The 19180-nt window shown below is 46.5% G+C and overlaps 1 protein-coding gene across 1 annotated transcript in view; it reads right to left on the reverse strand.

Moving 5' to 3' along the window:
- The window catches only part of LYN (LYN proto-oncogene, Src family tyrosine kinase), an 89350-nt gene that overhangs the window by 56299 nt on the left and 13871 nt on the right, over nucleotides 1–19180 (reverse strand). The window contains exons 2-8 of the mRNA XM_077758271.1: nucleotides 9214–9287; nucleotides 6090–6135; nucleotides 5045–5150; nucleotides 2722–2820; nucleotides 2265–2368; nucleotides 1611–1760; nucleotides 628–780 (exon numbers count right to left, since the gene is read on the reverse strand). Of these exons, the coding sequence (XP_077614397.1) occupies nucleotides 628–780; nucleotides 1611–1760; nucleotides 2265–2368; nucleotides 2722–2820; nucleotides 5045–5150; nucleotides 6090–6135; nucleotides 9214–9282 (727 nt within the window). The 5' untranslated portion in view covers nucleotides 9283–9287. The remainder of the gene's footprint in view (nucleotides 1–627; nucleotides 781–1610; nucleotides 1761–2264; nucleotides 2369–2721; nucleotides 2821–5044; nucleotides 5151–6089; nucleotides 6136–9213; nucleotides 9288–19180) is intronic.

A 19180-nucleotide genomic window follows, 5' to 3' on the forward strand; every position in this document is an offset into this window, starting at 1 on the left:
TCCTTATAAATGTTTAGTCTGAATTTTTTTAATGTTTATTTATTTTTGAGAGACAGAGCGTGAGCAGGGGAGGGGCAGGGAGAGAGGGAGACACAGAATCCAAAGCAGGCTCCAGGCTCTGAGCTGTCAGCACGGAGCCCGATGCGGGGCTCGAACCCATGAACCGCGATTTCATGACCTGAGCCGAAGTCAGATGCCTAATGGACAGGCACCCATAAACTCTCGTTTATTCTAAAAGAGAGTTACTATGGTGGGAGGGGGGGTGGGAGTGAAATAAAAGAAGGGGAGTAAGAGGTACAAACCTCCAGTTANTTGTCACAATGCTGTACGGTGACAGAGTCGGTGACTTCACTTCTCGTGGTGAGCAGAGCATGACGTATAGAATTGCTGAGTCACTTACTTTTGTGCAACAGAAACGAATATAATATTGTATNATAAATATAAACATTTATAAATATATAAATAAAAATATATTTAAAAATATATATTTGCAGGCCAGTTCTTGATGCCAAGTGGACAGAGTAAAATGATATTTTTGACAGGGTTTAGCATCTGGCTGAGAAAACGCATCAAAATGTGGCCTGAGCTCACCTTTCTCCTGGGGCCCCACCCAGAGCCGCGACTCACCCATCCAGACTTCCCCGAACTGCCCGGCGCCGAGCCTTTTCACCAACTTGATGGACTCCCGTGGGATCTCCCAGGCATCCTTGTCCCACGGCTTCTGTGGCTTGGGACTAATACATGCCTTCTCTAACCTTCTGCACAAGCCATCGGACTGCTCTGATTTGAAAGAACAAAAATAAAAATGGTTGGGAAATGGCACACTTTGTATTTTACCAATGCCCATAAAGGAATTTCGACGACTCGTGGGATCACTGACGGCTCGACATAGTCTGCGAGCCTAAAATGTTGTGGGGGTGTCTTTTGCCTCTTCATGACTTTGGAAATTCTTACGTGAAAGACAATAAAAAACATGCCTTGATTTGATCCATTAGTACCATTTGCAAACCTCCAGTGTAAAGCCCCTCAGAGTGGGTTCCAGAAATAAACAGTGCCCACAGCCGCCGTCCACCACCGACTTCAACCACACAGGGAATGAACCCGGAGGCTGCCCACAGGTTTGCCTTAACAGGGCTGAAAAGCGGCACTGGAGACAGAGGACCACGAATTGCCACTTGTCATTGTCACATCTGTTTTCTTTACCCAGCATATGTATTACCTTATTACCTTTCCCACACGCACGTGCGCACACACGCACACACACACACACACCTGCAAATCTGCAGCCTGATTCCAAGTATTTAAAGGTGTGGTGTAAAAATATGCACTACGTGAAAAGAATACCCATTTTGCTCTTCACGATTCTGGAACGTGAACTGTCAAACAGCATGGACGAGGTGGGAAGGACCCGGATAATTATCCACTGGGATCAAATCAGACTTTAGATGCAGACTTAATTATAGATGAATTTAGAATTAATTATAGAATCGATCTTCCAGCTTCATCCAAAGGACGTGTGATGTAGAAGAATTTTAATATAAAAAAGTGCCTGATGCCCTGCATCTCATAATCATTGGTTCTGCCTTATCCGACCCTCAGGTTTTACTTACTTTGGTAATGCTTAATCATATCACTAATACAAGTAAAGGTGATTCGTGGAGAGATGTAATAGCCCCCATTGTCCAGACTTCTAATTTTGTAGTGCTTGATAACATCACCGTGCACAGGGTCGTAATCTCTGACAGAGAGGGAGAAGCTTCCTGGGAGGGAAAAATACAAGGAAAGATTATGCTTGTATATTAGGAGACCTGCCTTATGCAACACTGTAGTTCGCATTTTGCCATAAAATATGCAAAATTCAAATTAAGTATTATGCAGGGTGTAATTTTCAAAGTCCTATAAAAAGTCAGCTTGACACATGGCTGTTTGCTATGAAGCTTACCAACGTGCCATTTTCTTTCTGCACAACAGTTTATTTCACTGCATTGAAAAGGTACTTCAATTTTCTTTCTCTTCAAGTTTCAAGATTTACTCTAAATCATAATGTAAGAGGCTCAGCAAACAAAGCGTGGTAAGAAACGGCCATGGTTATGTCTGTTTCCTATGTTGCTTTTAGTAGTAAAACTAATCACTGGAGTTTGTTATCACACTATAAAACTTTCACTACCAGCACATAATGTATCTTTTTCTAAAAAGAATTCTAGACTGGTTTCTATGAATGATTTGTTAAGTAGGGATCTATAAGGATTTAAACCACTTCCTACCTTTTAATGTTTCACTTTCTCTGATAAGAAAAGCCCCAGCACTGTTCCCCGGCGCCAGAAGTTGTCTTTCGGCGTCTTTCCTGGTGATATCCTTGAAAAACCACCTGAGAAGACAGTGTGACATTTCGTGGACATTATGCTCCAGGGAAGGAAAAAGGCCAAGAAACTGGGGAGGGGGTCTGGGGGGCTCAGCCGGTTAAGCGTCTAACTCTCGATTTCAGCTCAGGTCATGGTCTTGTGAATTCGTGAGTTCAAGCCCCATGACGGGCTCCCTGTGCTCACAGGGTGGAGCCTGCGTGGAATTCTCTCTCTCCCTCTCCCCCTGCCCCACTGCACACACTCTCTCTCAAAATGCATAAATAAAGGTAAAAACTGAAAAGAAAAAGGAAGAAACATGAAAGCCAAGGTGACAAATCGCCCAAAATGACAACGTGAGAAGGACGAGGAAAGGACTCACTCTTCCGTTTCCAAGGTGTTGACCTTGGCTACGTAGTTGCTGGGAATGAAACCCTCTCTCTTTGTTGACAGGGATCTGGCTTTCCACCACTCGCCGTGTCTGGAACGGAAACAGGCATCAAAAAGTGTTGTGTCCAAGGACTTAAGAGCTGCAGTTGTCTTTTTTCTGTCTTTCTTTCATAGTTTACTGTCAAGTTGGTTTCCATACAACACCCAGTGCTCATCCCCACAAGTGCCCTCCCCCATGCCCATCACCCTCCATTCCCTCCCCCCAACCCCATCTGCCCTCAGTTTGTTCTCGGCATTCAAGAGTCTCTCATGGTTTGCCTCCCTCCCTTTCCTTAACTATTTCCCCCCTTCTTCTCCCCCATGGCCCTCCGTTAAGTTCCTTCTAATCCTCCTATATGTGCAAACATATGGTATCTGTCCTCTGCCTGACTTATTTCACTCAGCATAACACCCTCAAGTTCCATCTGTGTTGTTATAAATGGCCAGACTTCATTCTTTCCCATTGCTATGTAGCATTCCATTGTATAGATAAACCACATCTTGAGCTGCAATTGTCTTAAGGTGCTTGTTTTGGGGCTGAAGGAGAGCGAGATGATCGCTGGAACCCCCAGATCCAGGGGGAAATTCCTTCATTTTGCTGAAATACAAATATGCTTAGAGAAGAAGGCAAGGGCCAACAGGCTTGCAACTGGGTGCCTCTGCCCAGCGCGATGCAAACAAGAGTTGGCGGAATGGTTCCCATCTTGCAGAAGTAACATTTGTGACCTACCCCCCGGACATCTAAGTGCTTGAGGACCTTTACAGAAATGGGAGGCACGGGAATAATGAAATATAGCTCCTATGTCATAAACTCCTTTGTTAAAACATGGAAACGTTAATTTTCATAGACAGATATAGAAAACCATAAAATAGGGTGCCTGGGTGGCTCAGTCAGTTGAGCATCCGACTTTGACTCAGGCCATGGCCTTGCGGCTCGTGGGTTCGAGTCCTGTGTTGGGCTCTGCACTGGCAGCGTGGAGTCTGCCCGAGATTCTCTCTCTTTCCCTTTCTCTGCCCCTCCCCCACTCTTTCTCTCTTAAAATAAGTAAATAAACTTAAAAATATATATTCAGGGCTCCTGGGTGGCTCAACTGGTTGGGCATCTGACTTCAGCTCAGGTCATGATCTCACGGATCATGGGTTCGAGCCCCAGCCTCAGGGCATAGCTGACAGCTGGGAGCCTGGAGCTGCTTCAGATGCTGTGTCTCCCTCTCTGCCCCTCCCCTGCTCACACACTTTCTCTCTAAAATAAATAAATATTTTTTTAAAAAGGAAAACCATAAAATAAATAATGCCAAGCAGGCAGGCTCACTCTCGTGTTCTTGGCCTCAGCACGGAATCAAGGAGGGGACTGGGGCCCGGGAAGGAGGCAGGAACGGACGGGGCCCCATGAGCCTCAACCATGATAGTCTTCACACCCCCAGACACGGTCGGGCTCTCTGTCTACAAGACGGGAATGGCACCCGCACGGACACCGGGCTGCTGCCTCCTGATGCCCGTGCAGTACTGAATCACACACGTTAATTCTCACATCAACCCCAAGACAGAGGCACTGCTGTTTTCATTTTGTAAGTGAAGAAACCAAGGTACAGAGCGGAAGCGACTTGTCGCGGTCACACAGCTATCAAGAGGCAGAGCCAGGTTCAGGCCGAGGCTCACGCTGCACCAGTAAGTGAGACCTGCTCTTGACCACTTAGCACCCTGTACTCCCTCCGGGGCCCCTCCTCCAGCGTGGCTGGGGAGTCACGGTGACAGCGTATGCAAGACCACTGGGAAATACCCAGGAAAGCCTTAGTCTCGGTACTGAGCCCCCGTGGCCTGGGCCACACGCCCGCGAGTCAGCACAGAGAGGTCAAGGGCATAACCATGGCTGAGTGTCTTCACAGAAGGGGCTACAGCTGCCGAATCAGGGCTTTTCCAACACGACTGATGCTTCAACACAGTGACCTTAAAACTCAAACCAAGCTGCACCCAGAAACCCAGTCCGGATTCGGGCAATAAAACTAAACAAACACGGCATTAAAATAACATGCAAGTTCCACACAGACCCAGACTTTTTGAGGGGATACAGAAGGATGAAGAAAGAGACCAGGGTCTGTTCTCATAGGGAAACCGGGAGAGTGTTCCCAGCCAAACACAAAAGGAAAACTCCTTTGGTCTTTCTCGGCCCACCTCCAAAGGCCCGGCTTGCAGCAAGGAGGTAGAGGCAGGATGAGGGGGCAGGACTCTGGCCTGGGCAGAGGGACAGCAGGCACAGCATGCTCAAGTGTACTTACTCTTCCAGGACCTTCATCTTCTCTCCTTTCTTGAACGACAAGTCGTCTGGATGGATACCATCATAAGGGTACAAGGCTACCACAATGTCTCCTTGCTCCTCTGGATCTAAAAATGAAGAAGGGGAAGGAAGACTGTCAAGAATCGATCGATGGAAACATTTTACCAAATAACAATCGGTGTTTCCTGCCCAGTGGGGCTCAGAGCACCCCTGGTCTACCGTAAGCAACGTATGATACGCACGGGATACAGTATTTATCTCCAGTCATAGGGGCCCACAACTATACTTAAGTCCAACTCTGTGTTTAAGAAATTATTCAGCGATGTTCAGAGCAACATTACATAAAAGCAGGAAAGAATCCAAATGTTCAGTGCCGAATGAATGGTTAAACCAAATGTGGTGTGTACAGACAAGAGAACAGTATTCTGCCTTAAAATGGAGAAAACTCTGGGGTGCCTGGATGGCTCCATCGGTTAAGTGCCTGACCCTTGATTTCGGCTCAGGTCACAATCTCATGGTTTGTGAGTTTGAGCCCCGCATCGGGCTCTGTGCTGATAGCGCAGAGCCTGCTTGGGATTCTCTCTCTCTAACCCTCCCCCTCCCCCACTCTCTCCCTCAAAAGTAAACATTTTTTTAAAATGGAAGACGTTATGAGAAGTGAAATAAGACGGACACAAAAGGACAGACGCTCTACGATCCCATTTAGTTGCGGTACCTGGAGCAGTCAAATTCATTGAGACAGAAAGCAGGATGGTGGCTGTCAGGGGCAGAGGGGAGTAAGGGAATGGGGAGCTAGTGTTTAATTTGGACACAGTTTCAGTCTGGGGAGATGAAGAGGTTCTGGAGATGGATGGTGGTGACGGCCACACAACAATGTGACTGTACTTAGTACCACTAAACCGTACACTTAAAAACGGCGATGGTGATCAATTTTACGTTGCGTGTATTTTTCCACAATAAAAACATAAATAAAAATAACTCAAGCTGACTACCCCGTAGAGCCTGTGACAGTCAAGAAAAGAAACCATGTTGCTATGAAAACATACCTTTGGTTTGAAATCTCTGTCCTGGTAAGAGCTGAGACTCTGCAACCTAGGAGAGAATATTTGTTAGGAAAAGGATTTGTAGGTTTAGCTTTTCTTTCCCATGTTCACGTTGCATGTTCTACTATTTTTCTAACAGTGGTACATGCAGTTTAGAACTGCTAAATTATTAAGCTGGAGGGAAGAGGAGAACAGAGAAAAAATTCTGCAGAGCTCTGTCCTGACCTAGACAGCTCAGTCCGTTCTAACAGCAGTCATTTGTCTGGGGTGGCGGGAAGTGACCGGGGCCCGAGGCAGGGGCTGCTAGATGCTAACCCGATCATCGGTCTCCTCCTTACTTGGTAACAAGACCCTAACAGTGCTAGTGATGGCAATGTGCCCAGCTGAGTGGCCATGCTTCTGACTTCTCCGACATTCTGTGCAGGTGGGGAAAGGAAGAACATCTGTAAGCAAAATGGTCATGGGGGGGCTTTGGGCCTGGCTCCCCTTTTTCCTTGTGCCCTTCTTTCTGTCTAGAAACAGGCGGCGGCTGGGGTCTCAGCTTGGAAACCAGATACCGGGGACATTAAGGACAGTGGCTTTGTGGGACTGCTACTCTGGCCAGGGCTGCTGACCTCCGTGTTTCCCAGACTTGTGTCAGAAACTGGTCAGCGCTCTGTCGCTAGAAGCTGACGACCAGTCCTGACGGATCCAGGCTTCCTAAGGCTGACCCCGGGTCTGTCATGGGGACAGAGGGCATCTTCTGTTATTTCTGCTGGGAGGTGAATTATCAGGAGGGGTCTGGGGGACAGAAGGCCACTTCAATTACTTTTTAAATCAAATCCCTTCTTCTTTCAGTGACCACGGAGCAGACCCCTTTTAAGGAAAGTATCGTCAGAGGCCTAGATCCACATATCATGCAACTCTTCTCCTTGATTAAGGTGACTTAATGGAATGGGACCCAAACAGTGTGCACTGAACTTTAAACTTCTGACGAAAACTAGCCCATAAAATCCCCAGTTATGAGGGCGGGGGGCAGGGGTGGGCAGAGGAGGGGGCATGCCTGTATTTCCTGGTATCAGAGAATTGTGGGTCTGTATTATCCTTGAAGACGTATTTTAAGAAGTTCTGCACTGATTTTTTTAATCATGTGCATTTGCATAATTAGGCTGCCTGATCAATTATAAATGATTTAGAGGAAATAATCAGAAGATGAGAGACTAAATCACTTGGAAAGCAGCAAGCTGACTGTCACATACCAATGAGTCCTTAATTTACAAATGTTTTAGTAGACTTTTTGTGAGACCGAAACACATATATGTGACTCAACTGCCCTAATTCTTTCTCTGTAAAATGTCTCTTCCTCACGGTGTTGAGTTCCATCCATTCCACCTCACAGCCTCATCAGAGCTCCCCGGTCATCAAGCCAAGGCGTGCATTTTTGGCACATCTGGCGGTAGCTGGGAGCACGATCTACAGCCACAGGGTCAGGCCAAGCTAACAGGTTCATGAAACAAAGGCATCTGTGGCCACAGAAGGCACAGACTAAAATATAGTATCCGTGAACTTCTGCTTTCCAACTAGGTTTTTAACCCGCTTTACGTTAAGAAGAGGAAACCTGGGAAGTTCATGCTATTTGCCTTTGTGTTTTTTGAATAAAGGGCATCTTCATTCATCATTTCAAAAGAACACTTGCGTTCAAAGCATGTGAAACACACTGCATGTGATACCAGAAAAGGCAGATGCTTTTTCTGAAATCTTTCGAGTCTATGAGAAGAAAACTATTTGTGACTCCAATTCTTGAAATCATCTTTTTTCCTATTAATCATGTTTATATAATAGAGTTCTACGTCTATGCTTGTTTGTGTAATATTTTTAATTATATTTATACATATTTATAATCACTGAAGTGTTAAAGCTATATCCTACGTTTTGAGTTTCTCTCTATATAAGTGGAACATTAATTTATCTATCTAGAAACATCACATATGATAATTAAAAGCACTCTTCATCTCCACTTATTTTTAAGAAGGCCAACAGTGACTTGCCAATTTCAACAATGGCATGAGACTCTGACATACGTGACAATACATAAACTTTGGCTTGGCAACGATAACACACTTCTATAATGCCACGGCATTATATTTAAAACATGGGAGACTGGAGACACTAAGAAAATTAGAAAATTCTTAATAAAGGCATTGGGGCTAATTTGGAATAAGCTGCTTCCAGCTAAAATGGTCAGGAATTCCATAAACAAATAAATAATAAATAAATAAATTTATATATATTGAATAGTATTACATATTATGTACACATACACACACACACACACCTATCTATCTATATACTAGATAGATATCTATCTAGATAAGGATACTAGATCTGAAATGAAGTTCATTTAAGGTACCAATTATCCAAAGCTCTGTTCCACTTTTCCATGAAATCAGATACTGTACTAGGTTCTTCTATGCCAAGCATTTCCCAACTGCATCGAATAGCATATCACTCATAAAATCTCTGGCATATGTATCTGTCCAAGTTTAGGGGGCAGAATTAGCGGTGTATTTTTTTTTTCAGCTTTCAATTCTCTACAATAAGTCGTGACAACTTCAGAATTTGTGGTGTTTGGAATTAACCGAAGAATGATAGGATATGGGTAAAATACGACACGCCAAAGGGCATACTAGCACTTCTTTTAGCTTCTGAATTATTTCCAGAGTTCCCTTCTGCTCCCAACTCCCACACTAATCTCACTACCTTCCTTCAGTCCTACAAGTCCAGATAGACAGATTTATCTTTATATATAAGGAGCTGGTCTTTGCACCAGTTTCATGAAAAATGATTTTCTTTTCACATGAGAAGGCGACCAAAGGCCCCTTTATTGTGCAGGAAGTGGCCCGGTTCTCTCTAAAATGTTTACAAACTCTTTAAAAGATTAAGTGCCAAAACATATTGAAAATTATTTGAGGCCCAGGTAATGGATTTGATTTTTCGCATGCACATGTTACAGATTTGGGGTTTAAGTTGTGGCGCCATGCTTTGATCCTGCTGTGGGAATGCTCCCCTGAGACTATCTACTTACTGGCCTTTGCTGCTTATTGGACGTTGGATCTCTCACATAAATAGTTCGGTCAGTATTACGTACTGGTTGAGGCTTCAAATCTATTCCATCGCCATTCAGATTGTCTTTCCTTTTTGATTTTATACATCCCATATTTCCTGTTGGAACAGAAAAGCAAGGACATCGTTTTACCATGCTGGAGCTGGCTTCAAAGCTCCCAAACATCTCCATCAACAGAGAATAAAAATACGTTTTCAGTCTTTGTTATAGATCACAAACTCAAATGTGAACACTGTTCACGTACCCATGTGCTTGTTCATGCATGCATTCATTCAACAACGATTTATCGAGCAGCAATGTTATGTCAATGAGACCTCATTCCTGCTCTAAAGATGCTCATATTCTTGTGGGAGTTAAACTTACAACACGATGGGGCAAGTCAATGACGAAGGATGCACAGAGCGTAGGAAAGGGCACCTAACTCGGGCAAGTGCAGAAAGAGGTGGCAGGGGAAACATCCCCAAGGAAATGCTCTGTGAGTCAGAAGGGAGGGATGTCAGCCACATGGCAAAGTCCATAAAGTGATTCCAGGAAGAACCTGACATGCAAAATACTGACCCTGAGATAACACGGTCCCTTCGGGGAACTAGTGCGTCTCACTCCTTTGGGGAAGAGGTTCCAGCTGATCCCTTCGGAGAACTAGTTCTACAATGAGAAACCTTTTAGCCAGGGAGCAGGCAGGGAAGGCCACGGGCTGAGAGGAAGAGGGAGGCACACCTTGCGTGCAATGCTGGGGAGCTGTCGGTCTTACTTTGCCATTTCACAATGACATGAGGTGGAGTCGGGGGCTTGAGGCCCCGAAGGCAAGCATGAGGAAGACCTAGAAGGTTCCAACTGAATGTGGCTTCGGGCCTGGGAAGATGGCAGTGGCCTTCGCCAAGACTGTAGATACAAGAGGAGAGATGATGCCCATAGGAACATCCAAATCATAGGACCCAGTGGGCTTCCTGGTAAATAGGGGAGTGTGGAAACCAGGTGAGACGGTGGACCTAGAGGCATGAACGATGGCATCAGCGAGCCATGACTGCGTAATACTTCGGGGAAAGAACCACAGACGGAAGGGGCTTGTACCTGACCAGTGCCCGAGGCTATCACCACGCTTCTGAACGCGAAACTCCTTTATTCGTTTATATGGTCGATAGTGGGATATACAGAGCGCCACACAAAGCACTCCAGGGACCAAAGAGATGACTTTGAAAACTGAAATCAGATATGCCTTTTGCCTACAGCATAGCCTCATGGTCAAATCTATACACTACGAACAATCTGTTATGAACTCCATCAGAAGGTCCCAGAGGGCAGTGGTTCCCAAACCTAAAGGAACCCCAGGATCGTCAAACTCAGTAGAACAGATTCCCTGGACACATTCCAGAAAATTCCCTGGGGGCCATTGGAGGCAGGGTGCCCAGCGGGAGAGGGGGGTGAGTCTGTGGAATTTGGAAACACTGCCATTTGGGGACCACTGCCTTGAACAGTAGAGGGGGAGAGGATTCAGAGTTTCGGGGGCGAGGTGGTGGGCATTGGGAAACAACTCCCACAGGAAGAAGTGTTCGAAGAGACTTCTCGAGACCTCCAGGTGATCATGCACAGGGCCTGTGGCCACAGCCGACCTCCGCACCTTGTCCCGCAGACTTCCCACTGGCCCGCGACCTTCAACTTGTTTATCGTCGCACTAGTGAGATACTAAGCCTCTAAAGGGCAGTCACGCCTCTGAAACTAGCGAACTGCAGTTCCCAAAATAAAGAGGAAGCAAGTACTTCTTTGATTCAAAACAGCCCCCCCCCCTTTTTTTTATATGCTAAGGTTTCTGAAATGGAGAAGGGTTTTGAAGTGGATCCGTAAATAAGCGAGATGAGTTTTAGCCTTGATCTGTGCGTCACCAGGCAAGTCCTTTTCTCTCCAGTCCCAACCCCCGCCCCCTCCAAAATGCGGTTTTCACTGATCGTCCGTTAAAATGAGGGAATATGGGCCTGGAGAAGGCGTCCCAGCGCCCACCGCCGAACTCACAGCCAATGCCAAGGGGAGGCCCTGGAGGGTCCCTCCCACCACTTCACCCCAGCCCCTGCGGCCCCCTGATCCCCCCACAAGGATGCACCCCCAAGCCTCCAGGCTGCAGGCGCTTCTGAGTCCTGGCAAGCTGCACCAGTCCGGCAGGTGCCACGTATCTCTGTCTCTCTGTCTCTGTGTCTTTTTCTCTGCATCTCTCTCTCTCTCTCTCTCCCTCCTTCCCTCTCGATGTCTGTCTCTGCATCTCTGTCCCTCTCTCCCACCCTCTCCAGATCTAAGCACAGTGTTACCTCCTCAGACGGGTCTTCACTAAGGATTGCACTGAAAAGACCACCCCTCCGCCCATTCCTCAGGCTCTAGACTCTTCATTTTCTAATTGTGACCGCCATCCCACGACGTGTGGGTTAATTCGAGGTCGGCGCCCAGCAGACTCGAGGCTGACGGGGGAGCTCCCGGCCTGTCTCTTGTGGGCAGTAGCCCCAGCAGCTACACACTGCTCAGGGTAGTACACACTGCAAGAATCGCTGGGGGGACAGACCCAGCTTCCTACAGGCTCCCCCCAGCCCTCTTGTGAAAGGTGAAGAAGAGAAAGGGAAGGAGGAGAAACCCACCTCCGTCATTTCCAGAAGCAGAAATCTCTAGAACTAACTTGCAGTTTATAAGAAATACAGAGGTTAGGTTTATCTATACGATGGAATACTCCATGGCAATGAGAAAGAATGAAATCTGGCCGTGTGTAGCAACATGGATGGACCTTGAGGGTGTTATGCTGAGCGAATAAGTCAGGCAGAGAAGGACAGATACCATGTTTGCACTCATATGTGGAACAGGAGAAACTTAACGGAGGACCATGGGGGAGGGGAAGGGAAAAAATAGTTGGGGAGAGGGAGGGAGGCAAACCATGAGAGACTCTTGAGTACTGAGAACAAACTAAGGGCTGATGGGGGTGGGAGGAGGGGAAGGGGGGTGATAGGCGTGGAGGAGGGCACTTGTGGGGATGAGCACTGGGTGTTATATGGAAACCAACTTGACAATAAACTATTTGCAAAAAAAAAAAAAAAGAAAGAAAAAAAAAAGAAATACGGAGGTTAGAGGAAGAACATGACCAGACAAATCCATAATGTGTGGCTAGTCTGGACACTCTGAAGAGGACACAGGGCGGGGGTGGGGACGAGACCATTACATGCGGAAAGACTGAAGACACACAGTGGGTGAACCTTGAATGAATCCTGGATGGGGGTGGGGATAGAGGAAGTCACAGGCTGGGATCGTTGGCGAAATCTGAATACGCTTGGGGAACCGCTGGGTTTCACGGGACATAGGATAATTCCGCTCTGATCTTGCAGAACGATGTCCGGATCTTGGAAGATACATCCAGTTGTACACGGAGGGAGGCTCATGGTGTCTCCAAGTTACAACGCCTTGGCCAGTATGAAAATGAGAAAGAGGGAGGGGAGACCAAGGCAGCAAAACTTAAAAAAAAATTAGGGAATCCAGGTGAGGACATTCTTTCNTCAGCTGACTGAGCCACCCAGGCGCCCTGTGTCTTATCCACTTTAATAATGATGCTGAACGAAGAGATTCTTTTTAGAGCCTACTCCTTTTGCAACAGGACTTGAAATGCTTTCAAAAAAAGACAGTAATGAGGGGGCGCCTGGGTGTCTCAGTCGGTTAAGTGTCCGACTTCAGCTCAGGTCATGATCTCATGGTTTGTGGGTTCAAGCCCTGTGTCAGGCTCTGTATTNGTGGGGTGCGCAGGGGGTGAGGGTGGAAAACTACTTGGAGAGCTGGTATTTCTGTGTGGTGCCAAGGAGAGCAGACTGAGTGTCAGCAGGGAGCCCTGGAAAGTGACTCGGGGAAACACAGGAGGAGACCTGCCCTTCCGGGAAGGGATCAAGGCAGGGAGAGAGCTGCAGGGGAGGGCATCTGCGAGCCAGACCTCTCTGGGGTCTGGACACAGAGGTGATGACGACTGTCCACGGGCAGTGGCCCCGCGAAGGAAGGATGGAAACAGAAAGCAGGTGGATGTGTAAGGGGGGGCGACAGGGCACAGATGATCATCTCTTTACCCTCATTTCATAATGTCCCCTCGCCCGTCACCACGGATACCAGACACACACACACACACACACACACACACACACACACGGCAGTAGTGAACAATGAGGACGCTGCCCCACGTGGCGGCACCAGGCCTGGAGGCCCAGGCTGAGCGGCCTCTGCCGGACGTCCGCCTCACAAGGGGTCTAGTTCATCGCGGGCCCACACGAACGCTCAGAGGGCTGCCTGCGGTGACACGCGAAGGGACTCAGACCAGGTCTTGCAGCTCCTTGTGGCGCGGGAAGGTCCCAGAAAAGTAGAAAATGCAACGCACCCCCCACAAAACCTGAAAAGGTGGTTACATGTTTGCAAGTGATATGAGCTACACTTTACCATGATGGGTACGTTAGAATTTTTTGGTTTCATTTATTTTTCTTTGAGACAGGTAGTGGAGAGAGGCCTGGGTGGGGGAGAGAAAGGGGGGGTGGAGAGAGAGAGAGAGAGAGAGAGAGATTGAGAATCCCAAGCAGTCTCTATGCTCAGCACGGAGCACAACGCAGGGCTCAATCCCACAACCTTGGGATCATGATCTGAGCTAAAATCAAGAGTCGGAAGCTCAATCGGCTGAGCCACCCAGGTGCCCTCACACTTTAGTATTTTTTTAGTGTTTATTTTTTGTTTATTTTTTTAATGCTTTATTTATTTTTGAGAGAGAGAGACAGCATGAGCAGGGGAGGATCAGACAGACAGGGAGATACAGAATCCGAAGCAGCTCCAGGCTCTGGGCTGTCAGCACAGAGCCCGACGTGGGGCTCGAACCCACAAATCGCGAGATCATGACCTGAGCCAAAGTCGGGTGCCCAACCAACTGAGCCACCCAGGTGCCCCTAAAATGTTTATTTTTGAGAGAGAGAAAGAGAGAGAGAGAGAGAGCGCAAGCACATGCAAGCACGTGTGCCCAAGAGCAGGGGAGGGGCAGAGAGAGAGAGAGGGACAGAGGCTCGAAGTGGGCTCTGTGCTGACAGCAGACAGCCCGATGCAGGGCTCAAACTCACAAAACCAGGAGATCATAACCTGAGCTGAAGTCGGATGCTCAACTGACTGAGCCACCCAGGAGCCCCCACACTCTAGAATTTTTTAACATTTATAATTTTCTAAGCATCTCATTTGCTCCTCGAAGAAACCCTATGATGCAGGTATCACTAACCCCACTCTACAGAGGAGTACACTGAGGCCCAGAGGGGTTGCACAACCAGTCCAAAGCCATAGAGCTGCTGACCCCTGGTGCCGGGCCTCACCCACAGGCTTAGCTGAAAGTCTGCGCTCAACCCTTTTGGCATACGATGGCTATTTTGAAACTTGTGTCTTATCTACTTCTTAAAAATTTTTTTAAATTTTTTAAAATTTATTTCTGAGAGACAGAGAGTGACAGTGTGAGCAGGGGAGGGTCAGAGAGAGAGGGAGACATAGAATCCGAAATAGGATCCAGGCTGTCAGCTGTCAGCAGAGAGCCCGATGCGGGGCTTGAACCCACAAACTGAGAGATCATGACCTGAGCCGAAGTTGGACGCTCAGCTGACTGAGCCACCCAGGCGCCCTGTGTCTTATCCACTTTAATAATGATGCTGAACGAAGAGATTCTTTTTAGANTTCAGATTCTTTCTCTCTCTCTCTCTCTCTCTGACCCTCCTCTGCTCACGCTCTATCTCTCTCTCTCAGAAATAAACATTAAAAAAATTTTTTTTAAAAAGACAGTAATGAGTTTAATAAAATGAAAGCAGAAAAAGCCGGGCCAAGGAGAAGAGGAAAATGTAGATGTGGTAACATGGCGGGCACCAGATTTGCTATCGCAGGTTTCCTGGCAGGGAGAGCTGGGTGCAGGGGAGGGAGGGTGCTTTCACGAAGGGAAGAGGAAGTAGAGCGGCCCGTCCCAGGCCGGCGAGGCTCCCGCACAAATGCTACGGGTTCTTATGATTAACTGTACTGAAAGTGCTACGGATGATGCAGTTGGCAAGATCTTCAAGTTTTTAGCAGTAAATGAAGGCACATTTCATATGCGGTGGTTTTCAGTCAATAATGATAATGACTGACGGGCGCCTGGGTGGCGTCTTTGGTTGGCCGTCCGACTTCAGCTCGGATCGTGATCTCACAGTTCGTGGGTTCAAGCCCCGTGTTGGGCTCTGTGCTGACAGCTCGGAGCCTGGAACCTGCTTCAAATCCTCTGTCTCCCTCTCTTCCTGCCTCTTCTCTCTCTCTCTCTCTTAAAAATAAACATTTTTAAAAATGATGATAATAACCAAGGTTTGATATGTGAACATAGCCCTGGGGTCTTCATCACAGAAGCTGGACTACGTGGTCTGAAGAGGCACAAACAGCTGGGAAATCATTTGCGCACAAAGTGTGATCTACCAATACGTCCAGGAAATGGGAGGTGGGTAACTTTTCTTTCCAAAAATTTCTTTCAGTGGAACAAATATCCTTTCGGCTGGCTTATCCTCATTTAAGCGTCTTAGAATACTAAAATCTTTTGTAAAAAAGATTTTGGAGAAAAGACTAAGTAGGAGTCCTCATTTATCGCCCTGTTGCCTCTGGTCAGATCAAATAATGCCTTATTATTATCCACATACTCACTAAAGAAGCAACTAACTGTCCACTTCGAATTCTACTCCTGGGGAACGATTTGTCTTTTTTTCTCCAGCTTTACTGAAATACAATCGACATACGACATTGTGTAACTTAAGGTATACGACGTAATGATTTCATACGCTACGTATTGTGAAGCAAGGACCACATTAAGGTTAGCACACCAGTCTCTTCACATGGCTGTCTGGTTTCGTTTATTTTTAAGGTATGAGCTTTAGGGGATTTGTTCTTGAGATACACAAAGCTGTTCACGTGAACATTATGTATATTATACAGAGACACAATCTAGAGGTCCATCAACAGGGGCGAGTTCATTACATTGGGTTAAACTGACGTATTCTGAGAGTTGAATGAATGAAAAAAAGAGAGATGTAGAAGTTGGGCATTCTTGACCATCAGTCATTACTGACTGAAAAAACACACATATACATAGTTACACCCATATCCAACCCTATGAAAGCGTATCCACCTATCCACAGAAAAAGAGAAAAGACCCATCACCGTGTTGGTTAGGTTCTGAATTCCACTTGTGAGGGACCAGATCCTACACAGAAATTTTCTCTCCAAAATTCCTAAGGAAGACACTAGAATTTAGAAGATATTTTGGAGCCAGAACTGTAGAACTGGACTGCTGAACTCAAATTCGGTGCATCAATTATTAGCTGTGTGATCCTGGGTGAGTTGCCAAACCTCTCTGTGCCTCAGGAGACTTCTGAAAAACGGAGATCATTTTATTTAGCCCATTGCATTGTTATGATGATCACATGAAGGAAATTAGTCAAGGTTTGTAAATTGCTTGGAAGCACGCTGAAAGTGGCTAAGAGCTGTTTACGTGGTAAACACACAAATGCGGTCCAAGTGCTGGTTTTCCCTCCACTACTGCAAGAGAAACACGCTCGCTGAGGAGTAGCTGAAGCACAGCCTCTACCCCACCCCAAACAGGGAAAGGAAGGAGTCCCTCTCCCATCTCACCCCCGGGGGAGGTACCCAGGCCACCTGGACCGTCAAAATGGACATTTTCTGCCTTGCCCCGCCCCTCCCCTCTTCTGGGTGGGCGCCCTCGGTGCCACGCCACCTCTGCTGTAGGCTTTGGTCTGGCATGATGACCCGAGCGTAAGTGTATGTGTTACTCTGTAGTGTATGCATTACTCTGTGATTAAAGACGGGGAGAGAAGCCAAGTAGGGAAGGAGTAGTGAGTGAGAGTCCTGAGTTTGCATTTAACACACATTTTGGGTAATATCTTGGGTTTTGTCACAGATTTCCTAAGTTTAAAAGGTATAACTGGGGCGCCTGGGGGGCTCAGTCGGTTAAGTATCCGACTTCGGCTCAGGTCATGATCTTGCAGTTCGTGAGTTCGAGCCCTGCTCTAGACTCTCTCTGCCCCTTGCTCACTCATGCTCTCTCTCTCCCAAAAATAAGTAAATACAATTTTAAAACTTAATATAAAGAAGTAAAAGGTATTATTACATCCCATATATATTTCCACCGATATTTTTCAAGGTATGATATTTCAAGTCCATACAAATCATTTCCTCGAGCGCTACATAAAAGTTTTGAAATCACTAATTCCTCATACTACCAGAGCCTAAAGATATATAAAGTAGGAAATTGGATGACATTTTCCCCTGTGTAATCTGAAGCAATATTTTAACAGCAATTCCACGCGATACTAGATCTCCACATTTAAAAACAAAGTTACTAGAATCTAACCTCTCAGAACCTACATTTCCAGCCTTTATAAAAACCCTACAAAGAAACGGGGTTGGTGTCCTGTTTTGTTCTTATTATGACTTGTAAATTCTCTGTCTTTATTCCAGCAGCCAAAAAGAAAGTAAAAATCTTTTTTTTTTTTTCAACTCACCAGCACCTCTCAAACTGCTTTAATTTGCACTGAGTTTTCCCAGCAACAAGCCAATTAATTGCTCGTCCAAAGATCTGTCAGGAGCTCCAAAATCTTCTTTCTGTTACCGACCCCTTGCCTGACCTTGCAATATCAAGTGGTCATTCTGGAGTCACCAGACAGGTCTATGTGGGTAGGGAGAACAGAGAAGAATGTGCAATTCCCCACTTTGTCCCTGGCGTTGCCTGGATGAGGAAAGCAAAGCCCAGAGCTGAACCTATGCCGGGTTATCAAAGGTCCTTGGTGCCTGAGCTTCGAAGCTACACTTTTTACCCACCCACGGCTTTGCTGCCTACCCTTAAGGTGTTTTCTCTCTGAATTAGTGAGCTTAGAAAAACAAGAGAAAGAAAAACAAGACAAGCCCCAAGGACATAGAGATAAGAATCCCAAACAAAAGTGACCTTAAGCACTTAATAAAAAAGAGGGGGAGAGCCTGGGGGCTCAGTCAATTAGGCATCTGACTTCGGCTCAGGTCCTGATCTCACTGTTGGTGAGTTAGAGCCCCGCGACGGGCTCTGCGGTGGTAACGCACAGCCTGCTTGGGTCTCTCTGTCTCTCTCTCTCTCTCTCTCTCTCTCTCTCTCTTTCTGCCCATCTCCTGCTCGTGTTCTTTCTCTCAAAATTAGCTAAATAAGCATTTAAAAAAAGTGATCTTGAGCTTCCAAAGTAGGCTGGGTTTGGTTCAGGGGTCATTCACAGGAATTTATCCCTAAAATAATGTCTTCCATGCCTCAGGCTTACATTCCAGGACCAGTTAGTTACTTAACAGCCTTACATTGGCTGCCCAAATGGAAACCTTTTTGATTTTTTTTTTCCTTTTGCTTTACTTTCAAGAATGAGACTTCAGAGATGTTTTGACAGAGGCCAGATCTATCAGAGAGAAACGGCGGGGCGGGGGGCGGGGGGAGCCTCAGAGGGAGCCTCAGGATAAGGAGAAAGCTCCAGAACTGAGCTCCATCATCAACTCCATCCGTTCCCACTTTAGTTTTCTTTTCATTTGCCAATTTTCCTAAATTCCTTTTGAGAAAGACAGAATTGAAAAAGATGTTTCCAGATTCTCCTTACTAGGACAACTACAATTTCTCTCCTTGTGGCTCATGGTAATCATTTTCAATCAGTCTCGGTATTTTTCCTGGATGAAATCTCCCAGAAAACCATTACTGACACAGTTAGGAAGCTGATAACCCAGGTCTACCCAGGTCGAGACCCTGGTGTTGACCAGCCTCTCATAGGAGGTCCCGAAGGTTTAGGGGTAATAAGTCAATGTTGTTTGGGTTATCGGGTACTCCCGGCTCCGAGTTTTCCTCTGGGTTCCGTATTAAAAGCAAGTCTTCGACAACTCGGGGCCCAGGACTGCTCTACAGTGTGGGTATCACCTCTGCTCTGTGACTAAGGTCGGG

This window comes from Crocuta crocuta, unplaced genomic scaffold (assembly GCF_008692635.1).
Source record: "Crocuta crocuta isolate KB4526 unplaced genomic scaffold, BGI_CrCroc_1.0 scaffold338, whole genome shotgun sequence".
Taxonomy (NCBI): Eukaryota; Metazoa; Chordata; class Mammalia; order Carnivora; family Hyaenidae; genus Crocuta; species Crocuta crocuta.